This window comes from Xyrauchen texanus, chromosome 24, assembly GCF_025860055.1.
Source record: "Xyrauchen texanus isolate HMW12.3.18 chromosome 24, RBS_HiC_50CHRs, whole genome shotgun sequence".
NCBI classification, from domain to species: domain Eukaryota; kingdom Metazoa; phylum Chordata; class Actinopteri; order Cypriniformes; family Catostomidae; genus Xyrauchen; species Xyrauchen texanus.
Window position 1 is genome coordinate 7,136,618 of NC_068299.1, and position 23,204 is coordinate 7,159,821.

A 23,204-nucleotide genomic window follows, 5' to 3' on the forward strand; every position below is an offset into this window, starting at 1 on the left:
TTGTTGTTCACAGTGGGTGTTCCTACTGCTGGATGCCCTAATGATTGGTGGGCTACACGACTTGCCATAGTTTTAAAAAATATGATCTCAACACAAATGAGAGGTATTGCCAGGTTAAATATGACAAGGAATCAATTTGTTTGCTGCTAAACAAAAACTATAAACTATATGTAAACTGGAGATAGTTGTAGTTTCCTTAACTTCCTAGGAAACTCTAAAAATAAATGTGTTCAGTTTTACTGTCTAATAACTATTTTCCAATGTTTTAGCCCTACAAATGTATTATTTTCCGAATGTATATTATTAATTAAGTTTTCTGTATATGTTCTCTTTTTCAGCCGCCCAGTTCCATCACCAGTATCGTTGTTCAGGTTCAGTGCACCAATGAGCTGGTGGGGGCAATTATTTTGCATGAAGTACGGATAGTGGTGAGGGACAGAAATGACAACATCCCTCGTTTCCAGCAGCCTGGATACTATGTATCAGTTAATGAGGTGAGTATACTGTGCATAGTGTTTAACAGTAATTACATCTGTGATTTTTATCATCCCTGCAAAGACTCATTATTTGATTGGACTGACAAATCTTTTACACAGACTTGGCCTAAATATGCATATTACTGTACCTTCATTTTCAAGATAAAAGGATGCCACTTGGTACAGTATATTAAACATGCAGCTAAATGGTATCATGTGACGGCAATGTAGTATAGTACTGTTTGCAATGTTAATCTTTGCTTAATGCTTAGTGTTTCACATACTATTTAAAAAAAATATGCATTATGCAGTATATATTAAATAGTAGGCTTGTTTTTCCATTTCAAGATCTGAAAGTCCTCTCTCTGCTGTTCAGCCTCTTGAGATGAAGTATCAGCATTACCATGGTCTTTAATTTCATTAAAATGCCAATTCTGGTAAACTATTTTTCTTAAAGACCCCATGAAATCAAAAGTGGAGATTTGTGGCTTTTAGTCCATGTCTGGTAGCTTTGAGGCATTTGTATATTAGCGTATGCCTCAAAGTTGACAGAAAAATACTTTTCAGAGGATAGAATGAGAATGCCCCTCCCCTCAATACCACCTACCAATGATGGCAAGCAGTAGCAAATCATATTTCTCGGCAATGATGTAAACTGAAGCCTACTGGCTATTTAAAAACAAGGACAAGTTCTGCCATTTGTCTCGGCCTAATGTTCTCTTTCGAAATGCATCAATTCAGGAAAGAAAAATGCCCACTTCAAACAATTTGTTTGACATGTAGTCTTTAAACGTTGTAGAACGAACAGAGAGCGGAAGAGCCGACACATATTAAGTCATTGTATAGTCCACTGGCATACTCCTTCTGATATATTTGGTAAATGTATGAATGTCTTCCATGTTAGTACGTGTTGAGGGTGTGTAAAAGGTTGGCTTCTATATGGTTGTCAATCTGTCTCTCCTCTCCTTGAAGTCAAATATGCAGTCATCTCCCTTTACTTTCCCTCCTGAACATGCAGAGAGGTATGTGATGAGGAACAGTAAGAGGAGAGTATCAGATAAATTTTACATTTGTGGACACACATGATCATGTGACCCAGTGTGTGACCCCCAGACTCGGTTCTTGGGGTTTCTGGGTGGTTAAGGTTTTTTTATTTTTGGACAGTTTATTCTTATACAATCCCCAGAGTCAGTGCAGACTGATAGCGTTCTGTATGTGTGAGAGAGAGATGTTTAACAGCTAACGTGTTATGTTTGTTTAATTATTTGAAGTGACTTGAAAGATGTCTCAAAATCGTTTTGGCAAAGCTCATTCCTTGAGTTTAAACTTCTATTACAAAAATGTTTTAAAAGTTGGTAACTTCGATTGATTTCTGTGAATTAGTTTAAGTTGTCAGTTTCAATTGGTTCAAAATTCCAGTTAAAAGATTTGTTTATGTCGTTCCCAAAAATTTTAATAAAAGTGTCCATTTGCCCTATCCTGAAGGTTTGTCTGGACATCCTAAATGATCGGACGGATGGATGGCAAAACAAATGCAGGTCTGTGCTGTGCGACAGTTTTGACCATTTAGTTTCATCTCTGGTGCTTGGGAAATCCACAATGCACTTTCAGGGTCGAGGTATTGTTCCCTTTGTGCTTTGTAGTTTGCGCATGTACTGCACACTAAAAAGAGAATGGCAGAATCTGAGAGGCGATCGCTTAAAATGCGTGATATTATTATTTGTGTCCTGGAAGTCTATAAACATCTGGATGCTTGACTTCTAGCAGACAATTTTTGAGATTGGTGAGCGTTTGACTCAGAAACACTGAATTCAGCTTTGAAAAATAACAAATAAATAAATATGTGAATATTTAAAAATGCGCTATGGATATAGGTTTAATTAGAAGTTGATTTATTATTTATATTTCACTCCTGTTTGTTAGTCGCTATACTTGTAAAACACCAGACAAAGAAGATTAAAGGAAATGTAAGTTTTGTTTAGAAGTTGCCAGGCTGCTACAGTGAGCACCTCTGAGGAAGAACTTGTCTAACACTGTTTATTTTACAAAGCTTCCAAAGTTTATAGCACTGAATCTTTGAAATAAATTTAAGAGTATTGTTTGAAGCAGATTATTTAATGAATGTTTTATTGAATGAGCTACCACTTTCTTGCATGTCATAAACCCCCCTCTCCCAAACCCTGAAACATTGCCCACCTTAAAGATCAAATTGCCTACACAAACATTGCACCCTGGTAACACTACTGCTGTGAATATCTCTGTGGTGGTCCGGTTTTAGCAAACAAACTGAATTCTCACATGAACACCCTATCTTGTGAGTGGGGGCTGTGTGAAGTGGTGTGGAGTGGTGGTGGCGTAGTGGCTAAAACACAGGACTGTTAATCAGAAGGTTGCTGGTTCGAACCCCACAGCCACCACCATTGTGTCCTTGAGCAAGACACTTAACTCCAGGTTGTTCTGGGGGGATTGTCCCTGTAATAATTGCACTGTAAGTGGCTTTGGATAAAAGTGTCTGCCAAATGCATAAATGTAAATGTAAGTGGTGCTCTCATGCAGCAATAGAGCAACAGTTGGTGATGATTTTCACTGAATAATAAATTAGATTAAGGTTTGTTTCTCACCAAAACTTACTGTATGCCTTCAGAACCTAGATATATTGAAGCTCCACAAATCACATAAATAAGCATAAAGGTAGTCTAATCCATGTACCTCCAGTGACTGAATCCATGTCTTCAGAAGCGATATGATAGATGTGATGAGAAACAGATCAATATTTAATTACTTTTTTTACTATTAATTCTCCTCCTTGCTCAGTCAATCTCTTTAACTAAAAACATTAACTAACTTCTTTTGTTTTTGGTGATTCACATTCTTCATGCATATCGCCACCTATGGGGCAGAGAGAAGAATTTCTGGAGAAAATTGACTTAAATATTGATCTGTTTCTCACCCACACCTGTCATACCAATTCTGAAGTTATGGATTAAACCACTGAAGTTGTATGTATTACATTTATGCTGCTTGTATTTGCTTTTTGGAGCATCACAATTTTGGCACCCCTTCTCTTAAATTGAATTGACCTACAGAGCTGAAATATGATTCTAAAAATCTTAATTTGTGTTGTGAAGAAAGTCATAGACAGATGACATGAGGGTGAGTAAATGTTGAGAGAATTTTTATTTTTGAGTGGCATTTCTTTAAGCAGCACATGAGGGGCCACATTGTCCTCCTTTTGAGATACAATGTTCCACATTGTTTTTGTTCCTGTATCTTTTAAGCCAATAAATAGTTGTGTTTTCATTCTAATGCATGATGCACAATTTTCTGAAGTTTGTGACTCGTGGAATGTTCTGTTGAAGCATTGCTCTGCAAATGTTGATCTTTATAAAGGCTAAGCGTAATTATAAATTATTTTATCATCTCTACTTTCCTGGTAATTTATTATACCAATTGACACACTCTCTACATCAGGGGTCAGAATTATTAAAAAAACAAAAAATCTTAAAAAAATATATTATTATTAAAAAATGGTCACTGTTTTATTCTATTGCATTAATCATTTTAAAGCTACTCAAGTTATTCTGCCAAAAGTAGTGACTGGATTTCCTTGTTAATGTTGTTTGATTAATAGCCTTTATATGACATAGTCTAATAGACAGTGCTCGGTTACATGTACACTTCAAGTCCAACATTTTGATGCAAATACACCTTTTGTCCCACTGTTTAAGTTCACTTTAGACATAAACGACTGCGTTTACATTAAATCCTCATCAAGACGGGCATTGACACAATTATAAAGTGTATTTGATCATTTAGATGATTTTTGATCAAACATTAGCCACCTGTCAATCAAACAGCACGCAGTGACCGACGTGAGGAAATATAAGGTCAATCTTTTATATTTCATCTAGATCAACCAATCATTGGTGCTCTTGCTTTTGCTTTTGTGATTGATGTAATGAACAACCCTGTTCTAGATGTAGAAAATAGGCTAATTATAGAAAACTACTCAAAAGTTTGATTGAGGACATCTCTCTTTTTTCAGATAAACATCTAGATAATTTTATTGCCCAGCCTTATTGATAACATTGCATTAATCTCTCACAGCAGCACAATAATCTCAGTTATATATAGTTAAATTACAGGCTATGTTATAGACTCACAGAATCTAGTAAGCAGTAATATGATATTTTCCTCAATAGGTTTCTTCAAATTAGAGGCATGATTAATGCTGATATCTGGCTTGAGCAAGTTAAACTCACATAATACGATATGCAATTGGCCTTTTTCACTACAAAAAGCCCTTCCAGGTGCGGCCGGTTATGTTCAGCTGTAATCAGTGCTTGAGGCATTCTCCATATCCATAACAGATGGCTCCAAATCTGCAGCTGCCGTACAAGTTTTTTACGTGTGATTTGATTGAATGGGATTCACAAGACTCTCCCTAGCCAATCATGTTTATAGATAACAATAAAATCAGGACAGGGAAGTAGCGAACACAGATGGTGGGAAAATAGTACAGTAAAAGTACAGTTACAGCACTTAAAATTTACTCAAGAAAAAATAGAAGTATACAATTTTTAAACTACTTAAAAAAAGTAAAATTCTTAATTATAGAATTGTTAATTATAGAATTGAAAATCCAGTTCACTGCCCTGTCGGTACAGTGCTGGAATTTTTGCAGGAGCGTTTCGGGGCTGGGTTTGTCCCGGCAATGCTTAAAGTCTATGCTGAAGCTATAGCAGCTGAATATGCGCTTATCAGTGGAGTCTCTATTGTAGACATTTTCTTGTCTCTCGCTTTATGCACAGGGTTTGCAGGCTTAGACCTTTTCATTCTTCCCACGTTCCTTTATGAGATTTATCTGTTGTTTTAGAGGTGCTTTTGGTGCTCTGTTTGAGCCCTTGACAACAGTTATTGATAAGTTTTTGACTGTCAAAATGGCATTGCTAGTGGCATTGGCATCGTTTAAGAGAGTTGGTGATTTGCATCCCCTGTCGATCAATCTCTTGTGTATGGATTTTGCACCAGGGTGTTCAAAGGTTGTGTTAAGTCTTCGTATGGGCTATTTGCCCAAGGTTATTTCTGTCATTTCACTCGCAGACCATTATTTTTCAGGCTTTCTGTCCTCCCCCATTTGAGTCGAGGAGCATGAAAGGTTACATATGCTTTGCCCAATTCGGCCACTGCAAGTTTATGTTGACAGTACTAGCCAGTGGTATAAGTCAGAGCAGTTGCTTGTGTGATTTGGTGGCCGCAAAGGAGGTGATTTCGGTGTCCAAGCAGAGACTGTCATTGGCTTATTGTTGCAATTTCGAGCGGTTATGAAGTGTACAGTTTGCATTTGCCTTCAGGTATTCAAGCCCATTCCACAAGGAGCATAGCGTCCTCATGTGCTTTGGCTAGAGGAGCATCCTTGGAGGAAATTTGTATGGCAGCTGGGTGGTCCTCTTTGCATATATTTGTTAGATTTTATAATCTCGATGAGGGCTTGACTCCTGCTTCCCAGGTTCTCTCTGTAAATTCCTAATTCCTTTGATTCAGATGCTTTAGCTTACTTGTGTGCCGCTATATGCTTGCCACATGGGCTTAGACAGTTGGCAGCTACTGCTCGTATGGTGTGAATGTATTTCATTCCCATAGCGATCAAACGCAGCTCAAGTTTCATGAAAGGGAACGTCTCAGTTATTTAAATAACCTTGGTTCCCTGAGGGGAATGAGACTCTGCATAGCTGGCCATACTCTCTAGCATCTGCATAGGCTCGTGACTTTGGCAGAAAATCTGACTCGATGCCGCAAAAGTGAGCACCTTTATGGAGCCCATGACGTAGCTCTCTAGTGGACAATAAATTGCCATGATTGTATAAGGGCTTCAGACCCCATACATGTATGTCCCCATAGCGATCATACACAGCGTCTCGTTCCCCTCAGGGAACCAAGACGTTTTCTCTCTCTCTCATTCTCTCTTCTTTTTGTCTTCTCTTATGTTTTTTGTCTTCGTTTTCTTTGTCTTCTGTCTGAGTCTGTTCTGTCTTCCAAGAGGAACCAAATGGAATACACACACACACAAAAATATATGTGAACAGGTCACATCCATGGCCAGTCAGAATTGTTGTTTTTTTGTTTCATAGTCATGTAGTGAGTGGCTGATGTCTGTTTCATGTTTTGTTTTTCTCTCCAGCTCACTCCAATTGGTACCACCATCTTCACTGGATTCTCAGGAAACAATGGAGCCATGGACATCGATGATGGACCCAATGGACAGATTGAATATGCCATTCAGTACAACCCAAATGACCCGGTACTTCTGCAGTTTCTTTTAAGTTCTCCAGTATAATTAATGGTTTATTCAAGTCAATAACTTTAAGGACGGATGAATATTCAACTCTAAAACTGTAATATTTTATTGCAATTGTGTAATATTTCTCTCTTTCTCTCTCGCAGGTGTCAAACAGGACTGTACGGGTTGCTGGGACTCTGTCTGGTAACATTATTTTGGCAGAGAGATTGAACTATGAGGAGAGAACTCGCTATCTAATTATAGTCCAGGCCAATGTAAGATATTTAACATATAAAACATGTTTCTCTTGAGTCTTTAATTACCTTTAAGGACTGTTATAAGTTTAGCTGTGTCCCAAAGAAAATAACTTTAAATTATCCTTCAGTTTAAAAAATAAAAACATTTTTAAAGTAATTCACTTACAATGCTAGTCTTTGGGGAAGACATTGCACCAGGATAAACATTCAAATGCAAATGCATAAAGTATAGCTACAAGACTTAATGAGACTAGTGTGCTAAAATTATTTACTATCTTTGTTTGTGCAGAGTATATTTCTGTAAACACAACTTTTCTTGGTTTCGTTTACAAACTGAGGGCGAGTCAGAATTATTGTCGGTGGTAATCGACAGCTTCTCAAAGATGCTCTCAATAGAGCTATACATGCTTAGAACCAGAAAATTACTCTAAAGTCAAACCATCTCCACTAATGTGCTGATGTGGTGTAGTGACAAACTTTTAGTGCTGGTTCAGTCCCCACAAGGAGTAAGCTATAGTCTACAAGTGTAACAGGAGCCAGCTGGTATGTGATAGCTATGCGGTATGTGTAAACCTCACTCTCCTGGCCTCAAAAGGCACACTAGCAACTGACACTAGGGGCTGTAGCCTTTAGCCTCCTCGTTAGCGCACCCGCCTCCCACGCTTTCCAGTGAGAATCATCCTTGTGAGCATGATGCTCGGCTCCTGTTGGGATGAATTGAGAATGACCACTGAGCTTCGCTCACCACGTGCCAGTGGACACGTGTGCGATAGAGACTGAGAATACTGAATGTCAGTATTCATTTTGTTTTAAATCTGTATGTGTATTTTCTAATAATGAATTGGCAATTCATTAAGTTTAATCTTGCCAATAAAATTTAATATAAATGGAATCTGTCCAATTTATCCTATTTTTTATTTTGGAATATGGAAGATTTTGATATTTAACTTTTAATTACAGCATGTCCACTGCTTTTGTTGAATATATACATATACTTGTATCAACGGTTTATACCTTTAAAAATGTGTCTAATTAACTCGTAACATAAACAAACGTAACATTTTAAGATTGTACATATTTAAATAATTAAAATAAATGATGACTAACTCGTTTCTTGCAAGTTTTTTGAGACAAATTATAAATTAAATATATTTATGATTATAATAATGTTTGTTTTAATGTAACATTTACCATGATTCTTCTTTCGGCTGCTCCAGTTAGGGGTTGTCACAGCGGACCATCCGTGATCCGCATGTTTGACTTGGCACTGGCTTTACGCCGGATGCCCTTCCTGATGCAACCCCCAGCGGCTAGGACTCTTAAAATGTACAATGAATAATTGTAATTAATTGCAGAAATGTGTGCGATTCATTTTTTATTATTATTATTTATTTATTCACAGACCTTATTTCTATACTTACAGTACAAAACATATTTTTGGTACAACAGTGTTGGGTCTTTTTGCTTGGCAGTTTGCACAACTCACTTTTTTAATATTCCAGACACCTCCCTGTGTCTATCTCTGAATAACCAGCATCCTGATTCACTTCCAAATGCATCCCTCTAACCTCACATGAGCTGCATACTCAAGTAGCTCTTAACTCATATAGAAAATCGTCTCTATGAGGTGTCCAGGCCCCAGAGGCCAGTGAACATGTTTTCATAAAGCCAAATGGCTATAATAAATGCTTTACTTCAGGGTTGCAACAGCTCTTATTGAAAATGGAATGACTAGAGGATGTGGAATATCAGAGGATGGATTTGTCAATGAGATTGTTTTGAAATGTATCTCGCTCTCTGTCTCTGAAATCTGATTGGAACAGAGATGCAGAACTTCCTGATTTGCTTCTTATTCTTTTTTTTATTTTATTATATGTAATTTTGTTCCTCCTACTTTTGTTTTTGGTGTTTTTATGAAAGGAAATTTCCACACATGTCACTGCATGGAGTTCTGGAGAAAATTTCATAAAAATTAAACATTTTAAAATTTAGAAGAGGTGCAAGTCATGACTGTCACTGATGTTTTTGTTTGTAGGTGGTTTATTTTGGAGAGTCAGACTCGTTCTTACAATTTGATTTAAACAACATTTATTATGGTATTAGGTCGCAGTTTCAATTTAAGTTAGTAAAGTCAATAATAACTGTTTGGCTCATGTATATCCCAAAGTAACAAATCTGGTTTCAGTGCTAAAGGATGGGCTATCAAATCCCTCTTTTATATTTTATAGTATTTAAGATTTTCTTCATGCTAAAAAAATTATTTAAAATAACATTTTCTGCAGGTAAAACATTTTATCTTATAAGCAATATGTATATATGCATGTTGATGTTTTTTTTTTCTTTCTTTTGTGTCACATAAAGCAACTAAACCAACCCTTTGTGCTGTTCTTTTCTTTTGTTCTTTACCCTTATTATCATATTCTCTCTCTCATCGTCTTTTTTTCTCTGAATGCAGATCTTGTTATCTCTTATGAATGCTTTATCTAAAGGTCTGTAACCGTGGTAACATGCCAGAATTTTTTTTCCAGGATCGGGCTCCGTTTCCTGGAAGTCGTCGCACAGCAACCACCACTCTAACCCTGGATGTTTTGGATGGAGACGATCTGGGTCCCATGTTCCTTCCATGTGTTCTGGTCAACAATACTCACAACTGTAACCCCATCACGTACCGCGTGGCCATTCCTGAGCTCACAGACCCTGTAAGAACTCATTAAGTATTTAAGAAAACAGGCTAATCTGGTTTGCTGTTCTTACCAGGTTTAAGCTGATCTAACAACCAGGACTTGCTAGTCTCCCAGCATGGCTAAGCTTGCTAGTCTCCCAGCATGGCTAAATCTCATTGGTCCATAATCCTGCTCCACTTAACTTATATTAAACAGATCAGATTTTCCTTTCTATCCTGAGCTATGATCATGATGCTCTACACTGTGGTTGTATTAGCTATGTGTAAAGATAGCAAGATGCCTTAACCTGAGTGAAACACTTGACCTGTTACTCTGTGAGCAAGACAGTGTGACCTGAGGATGAGCAGTGGAGAGAACTTGAGAACTGGGTCTCTACAGAAGAGTGTGTTGTGTACTTTGATGGAGAGACATAAATGGCATTTACATTTACATTACATTACATTACATTACATTTACATTACATTACATTTATGCATTTGGCAGACACTTTTATCCAAAGTGACTTACAGTGCACGTATTACAGGGACAATCCCCCTTGAGCGACCTGGAGTTAAGTGCCTTGCTCAAGGACACAATGGTGGTGGCTGTGGGGATCGAAACAGCAACCTTCTGCTTAACAGTTCTGTGCTTAGACCACAATGCCACCACCACTCCAATGACACACTGTGTATTAGTAATTCATAGGTGGACTCACACAAAATGGTGAGAGATCACTCAAAATGGCAAGCTCAAGTCTGATTGGCTTGATTTTTACAATTTCTGGGAGCCATGATGCTCAGTTTTTTATCGGCCTGCTGTGAAGCGAAGTTTACAAGCTTCCAGGCAGCTACAATGAACACGTCCAAGGGAGAAGAGTTATTTCTGACTTCAGGTTTAGCCACCCTAAATGTCAAACAAAAACAAAACAAAGCACAGTTGGTCACTTTACAATGCAGTCAGGTGTTCTATTCCTGTCTAAGTGGGTGGCTCTTGGTCAGAATAACATTCAATGTGGAACAGATTTTACGTTGATAATCTGGATACACAAGACTACAAAGAAAGTGATAATAGTGGTAGTGGTTAAAGGATAATGCAGTTAGCCAATCATTCTTATGAAATATTTATTTGTGTTTAAATAATTTTATTATGTGAGAAGAAAGAGCCTTTGAAATGATACAAGAGACAAGAAATTAGCATAGTTGTGTAGCAAATCAGTTTATTGGAACAGTGGTGAATTGTGCAGTTTAGTGGTCATATTTGATCGTAGAATGACGCAATTGACCAATTAGAATTGAGTATTACACAGAGCAAACTCCTATACAAACCCCTGCTTGTATAGACCTGCTTATGAAAAATTTAAAGCTCTATATTTTTTTGTGTCATTGTGTTGTTGATGCTTTAGACCCTTACTGAGTTTTCCATCTCATACGCTGCTCTACTGACCTGCGTGCGCTTGGCAAAAGATGAGACACAGAATGCGGGGGCAGGAAGGGTGAGAAACATGGGATTTAGATGAGAGAAAAAGTGCATAATGAAAGTTGGCTGGTGCAGATGGAAGAATGGGAACAGGGACAGGGAGTAGAGACCAAGCAGGACAGGACCTACTCTGAGACCACAAGGTTCATCACCTACTAAAGACAGGATGTGGAGCTTGAATCAGCCCCCGGGTGGGGTAAGATGGGGGGTGGACATACCTCAGAGGTGGTGGATCCCTCTGGAGCTGAAGCGCACGATAAATGCGTCCAACACAGTCATGGCTTATGTTTGCTCAGGGGGGACTTAGGCAGTGTCGTAATTTATGCTAAAAATGTTTTCCGCCACAGAAGCTTCACTCCCAAAGGCTGCCATTTCTGCACCTAATAAATGTGCTGAGGATTTGCTCTCTCTCTCTCTCTCTCTCTCGTTCTCTCTCTGGAGCAGTTTACTTTCGTTTTTTGAATTCTGTTTACTGCAATTCTTATATTTCCACAGAAACAATCGTCCCTTTTTTCATCCTTTTTTCGTCTCTTCTTCTGATTACCTCAAATTATGGTTTAGGGTGTGAATAAATCCATTGCAGAAGTGTATGTTGATTGGATGAATTTAGGACATTTTTAATTGATCCTACCTTAGCTTAATATGCAGAGACAACTAAAGCCCTATTAATTTAGGGATGTGCCAGCCTAGTCGACTAAAACTGCTGTATGCTGCTAGTCAACACTGGAATTATTAGTCAGTCGATAATTTTCACCATTAAACTGGTCAACATTTTTACACATATTTCGCTTTATATTTTTACAAAAGCTTCGCTTAAATTACTGTCATGTTATTGTTACATTTTAAATATAATTAATGAGACAATTAAAAAAAGATGATATCTGGCACAAATGTATGCAATATTTAATTTCACCTCAGGCTCCACATGCTTCTTCCCTCTCTGAAGTAATCTCATAATGCAAGGCAAGCATGTCGCAGATAAATACCCCTTTACAGCAGAATTTATTGTCGGATTTGGCTGTTGGAATAGATTTTAAGTGGGTTGTATAAACACACAATGTTGTTTGACTGTTTTCTGAGTGGTTCTTGATTTTTAGACTAGTCGACTCCAAAATTTACATTTAAACGTAAGTGAAATGAATCGTTCTGCGCATCCCTAATTCGAATGGTGTTAATTTTCCGGAAATATGTCTGTAAAGTAATATTAACAAATTAGCAAACTACTGTGATATTTACAGTTGATTCAAGCGGGATAAGTGATGTCTGTAGACATCTCAGAGATTTCTGAGATGTGCACACTGCATTTACACACTGTTGTCACATGTTGGCACACGTGCCTTAGGTTGCCGACCCCTAGGCTGGCTTTTTGAAGTACTCCTAAACATCCATGCAGTAAGTAATCTGTTCCCCAAACCACACCCCTGTGCTAATTGCTAATACAGAGTCCACAGAGCAAATTACAAGACACAAAATTAGGAAAAAAGAAAATCGTTGATAATTAACAGTTACTAATGTCCTTATCAGTAGATGAAGATTTTAGAGCTATAAAGATCAAAATAGAATTCTTTGAAGGCCTTATTATTATCCATGGCAAAAGTAAATATATTGCCTCCAGAAGAATTCACTGAAGGAATGGTGGGAAAAAAAAACTCGTTTTATGTATCTGGCAAGAGTTTCCCTGCTTTGTCCCCCGACTCAAAATATGTGCCCTGTATAATCTTAAAAAATAATCTTGCCCTGAATAACCAAAACTCTACCTTCTGTGACAGAATAGTATTGTACCTTTAGCTGAATCAACTCTCTAAGACCATTGGATGAAGTATGGCACTTCAGCTCTGTTTCAACACTTTAATACTTTTCCAATTCTATAAATTCCTGTGCTTTGATCTTTTTTTATGAATGAGGCATATTGCATGATCCACCCCCTAGGAACTGCCTTAAGCGCCTCCCATGCCACACTCACAGAGTACACTGAGGACCAAATGATTTCTACATAAACATTGACTTCTGTCTTTAACATTTGTTGAAATGCTGGTTCCTGTAGAAGGAATGTGTTAAAGTGCTATCTATATGATTTTCTTTTCTCTATATGTGGCAACATCTCAAAACACACCAAAGCATGATTTATCCGAGCCTATTAACATTCCACGTGGAGAGAAACATTTGACCTATATTAAAGTGTGGCATATTTACATGCAAATAATAATTATGTACCCACGGCTAAATTATATAAACCACAATTCAACATTGATGTAAACTTAAAATCCTTATTAACCCACAGAACAGAAAAAAAAGCATTTAAACCTCGAGTATAACAGTCCCAACTGAAAATATGACGGTCCATGCACACTCACAATATTTTCTGCGACACCAATGCTACAAGATTATTTTAGTCCAGTGTGTTTTTTCATACATAAACCATACAATTGAACTGCACCTATACTTTTTTAGTGAAATAGGCCCCAGTAAAAAAACAACATCTAACCCATAAAATGAACAAATAAACTCAACAATAAGTCAATAAAGGAAAAAAATTATAATAAAAAGATTAGATCGAGAGAGAGAGAGATAGAGATAATAAACCGAATAACAAACCCTCTCAGACCTCATCAGCAAAATGCACAATGTGTAGTTCATACGGCTGATTCAGCGTGGGCATAGCCACCCTCTCACTCCATTGATTCAATGAAGGCCATAGCTACTCTTGGACATGTGAAAGTCTTATGACCATCCTTGGCATCAAATCAAGAAAATCAATGCGAAGCTCACATCATGTGCATGAAGTAACTTCTTACACTCTTTGAAGTACCGCTTGTAAAACAAAGTCTTTGTCAGGAATCTTGCCAGTATGGATCAGAGTCTGTCAGCTACTCTGGGAATCCGACCGAGAACTCTGTACGCACACTCTATTTCCAAATGATGGCCCGCTGTGTCGAACAAATTCGGAATAAGCCTGTCCAGGATTTTAACCATATCGTGATCTGCCTTTCGCTCAGGGATTCCAATGAAACAAACATTATTATTTCTGCATTGATTTTCCATGTCCTCTAATTTATCCCACACCTGATTCATATCAGTTTTGGTGGGTTATTCTGCAGCTCTGCTGCTTTCAGAGACTCAATTAGCTTTTCAGCCTCATCCATTCTTATAGTCAGGGTTGAAAGTTTTGCCTCCATAAATGTGATCATTCAACGTATTTCCGTGAGGTTCTCCATGTCGGTCGAGATTTTCGTTAGCACTGTATAAATGTTCGCAATGTCTTGACCTACATCCTGAGGCCTGCTGTCATTCCTAACCGGATCCCGGTCATCTTGCTCTTGAGAGGCATCAGACAGTAAATGCTTTTTAATGTCCCCACAGTCCGACGATTTTGAATTCTTCAACATCCTACACTCCCAGCGCAGTTTAACAATCAAAACTACATCAATTCTCACAGAGTAATATTGATTGAAAGGATAAATGTTGCAAAGTGTAACGTGAGCGCCACTAGGCTGCTTCCACTTGCATAGCATCACGTGACTGTGTAAAAATGTCTTAACTATTGCTACTGAAATCAGATAATGAGAAAAGGGGGAAATAATAGAAGTGAAGTTACTGCCATATTTGATGTCAACTGGGGCACATTGTACTTTGTGAGACAGTACCCAGCATAGTGAGCGCTCTTGTATACTGCACATTTTGGCAAATGTTATAAATCATTTGGATATTGCACGCACACACATTTTCATACTATGCATGCACAGTATACATACTATTTAATGGAGGAATAGCAAGGGTAGTATGGTAGTACACTATTCAGAAAATTTTCACGAACCATCTTTAAAAAATACTCAAGAGTTGGCAAGATTAAGTGTATACTTTGCAATATGAAGTAAGCAGTGCTCTAGCATTCCAGTACGAACATAGTATCCCGTTCTTTCACTTTTCGTCTCTCTCTCTCTCTCTTCTCTCTCTCTCTCTCTCTCTCTCTCTCTCTCTCTCACTCACTCACTCACTCATTTCCTTTGGCAGGAATAGTGAGGTATCACTAGAGGTAATTAATAAGGGCACAGATTTCACCATTCGAGCTGGTATATGGTTCAAGATTATTTTTCCTGTCCCCAGGCATAGATTATTTGGTTTAATGTTGGAGGGTGGGATTATGGGTAGCACATCTCAGGTGGACAAGAATTTAATACCTTCCCATATTTAAACTCTGGCATCTGTATTTACGCTTCCATTTTAATGAAGTGGCCGTCCCAAAAGATATGTTTGCTATTATCACCCCTGTAAGACTGTGTTTGTATGTGTGTGAATTACACACTCATCTGTAGAGCACAAACTGTAGTGCCTGATTAATGCAGTCATTGGATGAACTGCAGTATAAATATAGTTTTTTTTTAATAATTATTATTGTGTGCTTGTGCTATGGTATGATAATAAATCCTGGATTTCTCTGTGGATATTATTCTTAAATAAAAAAAAATAAAAAAATTCAGAGAGGTTGGTCCAGTTGTACTTTCAGGTTTCCACACCCTTGTGCTACTCGTTCCTATCCATTACATCAGTTTTTTTTAGTGCAGGAACCCTTAGTCATCTATTTGTGTCTCTCTGTTCTAGAGCAAACTGAATCCTCTGAATGTGACTCCTCCTATTCGAGCTGTTGACCAAGACAGAAACATCCAGCCACCCTCAGACAGACCTGGAATCCTATTCTTCATACTGGTTGGTAGGTACTTCAGTGGGATATACCTCGAAGACTGCTGTGTAAATACTCTGTGTTATAATTGGCTAACCTCTTTGCATATGAAAGGAGTTACAATGCTTACTAATGGACTGCAGGGTTTATTATTGCTTCCCCAGTTCACTTGGCAGCCATCTTGGTAGTGCTGTTTTCATTACAGCTATTTTCTAATCATGCAAGTATAGCTCCTATATACTTGAATGGTGAAAGACTAAATATGTTTGTTGAGATTACGGCTCAGTAGATTGTCAAATCAGCCATTAAATCTGACAATGATATTACACAATTTGTTTCCATAGCTCCAAATCTAAAAAGTCCATCCAACATGTATGTGCAGATCTAAATTAGCAGAAAAAGGTGTTTGGATCTTTTAACCGAAAGGCGAGAGTACAGCTGCCGTATTGAGCGATTTCTCTTGATACTCTCTGATAATACAGTGGATAAAGAATAATAATAACATTAATCAGCTAATAGCGTACAGTATATGTTATGTCTCTCTCTGAAACAACGTTTTAGGGCAACCAGCTGCTTACCCAGAATTCTTCTCACTTAACAAGAGCACAGCAGAGCTTCGGCTGCTCAAACCTGTGGACAGAGAGCTATACCAGCGCTTTACTCTTGTTATTAAGGTCAGTATATGTATATCACATCTACATTTTCAGGTTGCACAGTTTTAGAGGGTGTAGAAATTATTTCAAAAGAGGGGTGGGGATGGTGAAGGGGGTTGGGGGAGGCAAATTATAAACCTTATCAGCTTGGCACATAAATAGTAATTAGACCTAAGGTTGCGATAATGCATTTTACTAACCACTTCATTCATTCACTTAATTTCCTAAGCTGAAGAATTCTAGGCTAAAGTTGGTGGAGGCTTCTGTTGGGTCTTAAAGCTGTAGTTTATTTGTGGCCACTACTAATTTTTCATACTACTGCCAAGACTCTTATGTATATGAGAGTAAAATATGTATAATTTCCCACAGTTATAATGGTTGATGCACACCTGCATAGTTCAATCTTTCCAGAGCAGAATTATCATCAGTCCCACAGCTCAGACTGTTTCATCTTAAGTCCTGTTCAGCAATTTAAGAGGCATTTATTCTTATTCTTATGTAAGAGTGTTATCATTTTTAAAATACTATTGGCTGAATGTTTTACAACCAGAATCCTATGCTCCATGGATTAAATTCAGAAAATATTATGCACAAATTATCAAAATGAATGGGCATAACCATAAAGTTTTGGTATTTTCGTGCAAGCATGTGGTAAGTCTTAGGCGTTAGTGGGTTGGTGCGGGCAAAGCGTGAATGGGTTTGGTCGAGTGCAATTTAATTCTGGGTTTTTCACCGGTTTTGGGCCATCTGTGCATTATTAAACATTCCATTCCCTGTCATGCAACATCAGTATAAGACAGCCCATGCATGATAGTTTTGTTGGGTTAATTGTCTGTATGCAGGGCATTACATGAATAAAAATGTGGACCGTTTGTATCATACCTTTTTTTTTCTTTTTTGACACATTAACTACATCCTTGTTGAATGTCAGGCATATTTAATGACAATGAAATGCTCCTGATATATGCATTAGAATTGTATTTAATTGGATGTAGGCTGTATTACATTATAAAGAATATAAGTATAATTAGGTTAGGTGATACTTTATTGTCTTTTAGGGAAACTTTTGTTGGACTCAGCAGATGCAGTACTACACAAGTAACATACAAACAAACAAAATATGAAAAATAAATAATTACAAACTGAAATGAATCATATTGATCTACTGGCATACAAATCATGGCTGGTATAGTGGAATCGCCAAACTAGTAATGCAGGAATTGATTTTAGACTTTGCGCCGAGAACAGACGTGGACCTCAGACATCCTATCGTAATGAACTATTTCTCAGGACAATAGAAAATTGTCATTTGCACCACTTCATTAACATACAGTACACCCACATTTTGCACGCATACGTCCGCAGATAGCGGAAGCACTCACATTCATACCCACTTTTTCGCTTGGAAATTGGATGAAATGCAGCAATTGGACGTTGCGTGTAACTAATAATGTGGTAATGAAAATAGAGCCCAGAATGTGAAACTCTATATGGTATGATAAACTATTAATGTATCAAAAAGTTGTGTGCATCACTGTTTTCAAATTATCACATTACATAGCATGCATAATTCAGCGAGAGACGTCCAGTTATCCTGGAAATTGAAACAATTATTTCATTTCGCTGCTTATGTACAGTGTCACCTATAAGCTTCCTTTTCAGTTACAATGCCTTAAGGTATATGTCTTTATTGTAGTAGACAGCAAGGTAGCTGAGATGGTGTGGAACACGAGCCAGTTTCAGCAAACACCATAAGATTAAAGCGTTAGTGATAATAAACTTGCAATTATAACTTTTCTGAACTTGAGGGGTTTGTTGCTACTTGGCACAAAGCCTTTGTTTCTTTAATTACATTAAACATATCTTTAATTGAATTCAGCTTGGATAGAGAGGGAGAAAGCGAAAGCGTGAGATAAATTGTAAAGAGAAAGAGAGAGTGTGAAATTATGCTGCTCTGTCATAGATTTGGTGCAACAACAGTGTAACAGCAGGGGAAATTTCAATGTTTCCATTGTGAAATGATGCATGACTGTGTTTGCTGTTACGATTAAGTCATTTCATTATAACAAAGAACGTTATGCTTTTCTCATTTTGCTTCAAGATTGCTGACATTGTAGACCAAATAACGAAACAAAATATTGCTACTGTCAACACTGTCAGATGAAGACTGTGTGTGTGTGTGTGTGTGTGTGTGTGTGTGTGTGTGTGTGTGTGTGTGTGCGTGTGTGTGTGTTGTGTGTGTTTCAGAGAGTGAATTGGCTTTTCAGTTGCAGAGCTGCACTCTTTCGTTGCTTCTTAATGAAATCAGTGATGGACAGGGTTCATAATTGAAATGAGAATATACCCACACACTCCTCTTCAATAAACAAGAGACACTTTAAACTATTCCAGACCTTGAATTTTGGATGGTGTTTTAACCACTGGACTGTAATTATAAATGAGTGAAGGTTAATTACAAATCCTTTGATATTTTAAAATTATAATTTGCGGTTAAAGGAAAAAATAATGGCAGGCTGCACGCTCAAAATATATAGTTAAACTGAAAGGATATAATAGCTATTTTTATATATAAATATTTATATATAAATATATTTGACAATCTATGTACCAAACAATACCTTGGTAATACCATGTTTTTTTGTTTGTTTTTTTTAACATGCATAATGGCAGTACAATGTTTTTGGACATGTACCATGGTATTAAAATTTTTTTATTTTTAGGACAGATTCCATAATAATACCATGTTTTTTTAATGCATGTACCATGGCAATAACATGTTATTTGGAAATGTACCATGGTAAAAATACACACACACACACACACACAGAGAGAGAGAGAGAGAGAGAGAGAGAGAGAGAGAGAGAGGGAGAGAGTTTTATTTTTTTTATAAAATGAAAATGAAATGTGTGCTTGTTTGTTTATAAACAGGCCGAGCAGGATAACGGTCACCCTCTCCCTGCATTCGCTGACCTACAGATCGAAATTTTGGACGAGAACAACCAGGCACCATATTTCCAGCAGCCCTCATACCAGGGCTTCATCAGTGAGTCTGCCCCTGTTGGCACCACTATTTCAGGGAATGCCAACTTCACAGCCCCGTTGGGCATCATAGCACTGGATAATGACATAGAAGAGGTGAGATCTTCTTATGAATAGAGCCAGAACATCTTCATAATTAATGTAGTTTCAATGTTGTCTTGAGGATGCTGAGACACATACAGTCACTGATGGTTTCAGGCTCTAAAAATATGTTTTATGTTGTAGCTGCTGCCAGGGGGCACTCCAGTAGGTACCAGAGTGAAGTGACGTGTGTCTTTTTTTCTGTTTTTTCTTCTTAGAATTAGATTTGGTGACTGGTAATGGAATATTTCTGGGTACAGATTTGCATTTAAAATGTGTCAATTCTTCAGTACAAACTTTTTGCATATTGATTATCATGAAACAGTTTTATTTTCTCCAGAAACAGGAAGGTGAGGCCCAATGTGTCAAATGGCTCATTGTTTTTTTTAATAGCCATTATTAAAATAGCCCTGTATGAAATGGCTTTAAATAAACAATTTTATATACCCCTGCTTAATGGCTAATCAACATTTTTTGTCCTAAAAATGTTTGGTTTCCTGTAAGAGAAAGACTGTACATTTTCAATGCATTATCTTCTGTAAGTTTATTTTGTAAGTTTTATTTTGATTTCATGGTCTTTATATACAATGAAAACTTGATGTTATAAGTATAATTATTAGCTTTATAAAAATACACGATTTTAGAATGTGTGTGTGTGTGTGTGTGTGTGTGCTCAGTTTTAGTGAGTTTGGTTTGTCTTTTTATGAGTTTTATTTAATTTTGAATAGGTGGCTTTACTGAAAATGATCACAATCCAATCGATTAATCAATCAATAAAAGATGGCATGATAGATTTTTTATGTCTTGTTTTTTAAGTTTCACTCTCAATTTCTCTCCATCGCTCTCTGTGATTAGTGACTATGATTAATTAATCAAAGAAAGCTCAATCAATTGACCAACTAATGCTGGTGGTGGTTACCAAACAAGTGCCATTATTGACATATATGATAAATTAGAATTACCATTGACCTACAGCAGTTCTGCTGGTTCAGAAATTTTGATTTATACATTATTTTTTGATTTACTGTTAAAGCTTCTTCATACTTTCAAACAATCAGTGAAAATGGTTTATTTCCATGGAGTATTTTTCATGTAATATTTAATGAGGTAGTCGTGTGACTCATTTGACAGTGTTTGCATGAAATTGTTTGAATTATGTCATAAAAGGCACATTATTGTGTAATAATACAGCCATATGACCTCATATCTTTGTTTCACTTGTGAAGACCAAAGATCCTCAGTTGAAGATTACTCTGAATGACTACACCTCCATCTTTACCATCACGTCTACTGGCATCACACGGTACCTCTCCCTGCTGAAACCAGTGGACAGAGAAAGACAGACGAACTACACATTTACGGTACGAGGCCCAGAAATAAACATACACATATGTTTACCTTATCTATATTGGAACTTACAATTGACTATTGATCCTCCCTGATGCCTAGGTCACATTTCACCCCAAAAATCAATTGAATAAAATTATTTCCATGACAATAATACAGTACATTCCCCCTTAAAATCTCATTGCTGTTAGATTCTCAAAACTTTCAATTTTCTGGGTTTCCAGTACAAACGTTAACTATTGCAGGGTGAACTTATATAGTGGTGAATGAGAGCTCACAGCATATATATATATATATATATATATATATATATATATATATATATATATATACTGTATATTTGCTGTGATTTCTCATTCACCACCTTAGAAGTTTACATACACCTTAGTCAAATACATTTAAACTCAGTTTTTCAAAATTCCTGACATTTAATCGTGTAAAATATTCCCTGTCTTAGGTCAGTGTGAAGATGTGTCAGAATAATTATTTATTTCAGCTTTTATTTATTTCATCACATTCCCAGTGGGTCAGAAGCTTACATACACTTTGTTTGTATTTGGTAGCATTGCCTTTAAATTGTTTAATTCAGGTCAAACATTTTTTGGGTAGCCTTCCACAAGCTTCTCACAATAAGTTGCTGGAATTTTGGCCCATTCCATTGAGTCAGGTTTGAAGGCCTCCTTGCTCACACATGCTTTTTCAGTTCTGCCCACAAATTTCGGATTGTGGTCAGGGCTTTGTAATGGCCACTCCAAAACCTTGACTGTGTTGTCCTTAAGCCATTTTGCCACAATTTTGGAGGTATGTTTGGGGTCATTGTCCATTTGGAAGACCCATTTATGACCGAGCTTTAACTTCCTGGCTGATGTCATGAGATGTTGCTTCAATATATACACATAATTTTCCTTCCTCATGATGCCATCTATTTTATGAAGTGTACCAGTCCCTCCTGCAGCAAAGCACCCCACAACATAATGCGGCCACTCCCATGCTTCACGGTTGGGAAGTTGTTCTTTGGCTTGCAAGCCTAACACTTTTTCCTCCAAACATAATGATGGTCATTATGGCCAAGCAGTTAAATTTTTGTTTTGTTAGACCAGAGGACAAGTAATATTTTTGTCCCCATCTACACTTGCAAACTGAAGTCTGGCTTTTTTATGGTAGTTTTGGAGCTGTGGTTTCTTCCTTGCTGACCAGGCTTTCAGATTTTGTCGATATAGGTCTTGTTTACCTGTTTCCTCCAGCATCTTCACAAGGTCGTTTGTTGTTGTATATATATATTTATATCTATCTATATATATATATATATATATATTGCAATCCCATCTGATGCCACAGCAAATATTGTTGAAATTCACTACTATTTTTAGAGAGAGATGGATTAAGACAGTCAGAGGAGAAAGGTGCCAGATTTACTGTCACTTCCTCAGAAGCTGTATTTGCAAAGTGATCTCATGAGAATTCATATGCATTCATACGATTCAAATATATTTGTTACATTCAAATATATTTAGAATTGATTTGTGTATTCAAATATATTTGTTATATTTTATATATTTTGTTCAATATTTTATATTTCTAAAGCTGTAAATATGTAAAAATGTTTAAGATGCTTTCAAATGTCCATATATTCAATTTTAGTGTCTATCCAAACATACAAAACATGTACTTTTAAATCTTACAAATATTAACGTACAAATAACTATGGATATTAATGAGATCAGGCTGGAATTTGAAATCCATTGTTGAAGTGTTGGCTTTTTTTATTGTAAATAATGCCAATGGAGTATAACAATTTCCATTAAACATTTAAAAAAAGATTATTATTGAATATATGAAAAAATGTATCTACATTTATGCTGTTAAATTAAGGCAGAAATGTGTCATCATAGTCTGTGAAAATGGTCCACTTATTGTCCTTTTTTGGGTGGTTTCTCTCAGTTGAAATATGTTCCAGATATTTTTAAGACTTTGTGTTTTTTTGTCTGATTTACCCCCCGCTGACAGCCAAATTAGGTGTTCTTTTTTGACTATTGACCTGTTTCACATGATGTCACTGTATTACCGTGCCACCATGTTTGTGACCAAAATTCCATTTACCTTCTATATGCTGTTCTGTGGGATGCAACAAAAGCCTTCTTCAGGATTTAAAATCAGCTCTTACATTCACACAGATGGGATCATCATAGAATTTTCTTTTAATACTGTGACTAAATCGGACCAGAAAACATTTACATTTATGCATTTGGCAGAC

At 36.9% G+C, this 23,204-nt stretch overlaps 1 protein-coding gene across 1 annotated transcript in view; it reads left to right on the plus strand.

The window, feature by feature from the left end:
• LOC127617558 (protocadherin-15-like) overlaps window positions 1-23,204 on the plus strand; it is a 214,307-nt gene that overhangs the window by 81,326 nt on the left and 109,777 nt on the right. The window contains exons 6-13 of the mRNA XM_052089526.1: window positions 339-494; window positions 6,658-6,777; window positions 6,921-7,031; window positions 9,542-9,712; window positions 15,752-15,860; window positions 16,392-16,504; window positions 19,412-19,618; window positions 20,830-20,964. Coding sequence (XP_051945486.1) covers window positions 339-494; window positions 6,658-6,777; window positions 6,921-7,031; window positions 9,542-9,712; window positions 15,752-15,860; window positions 16,392-16,504; window positions 19,412-19,618; window positions 20,830-20,964 — 1,122 coding nt within the window. The remainder of the gene's footprint in view (window positions 1-338; window positions 495-6,657; window positions 6,778-6,920; window positions 7,032-9,541; window positions 9,713-15,751; window positions 15,861-16,391; window positions 16,505-19,411; window positions 19,619-20,829; window positions 20,965-23,204) is intronic.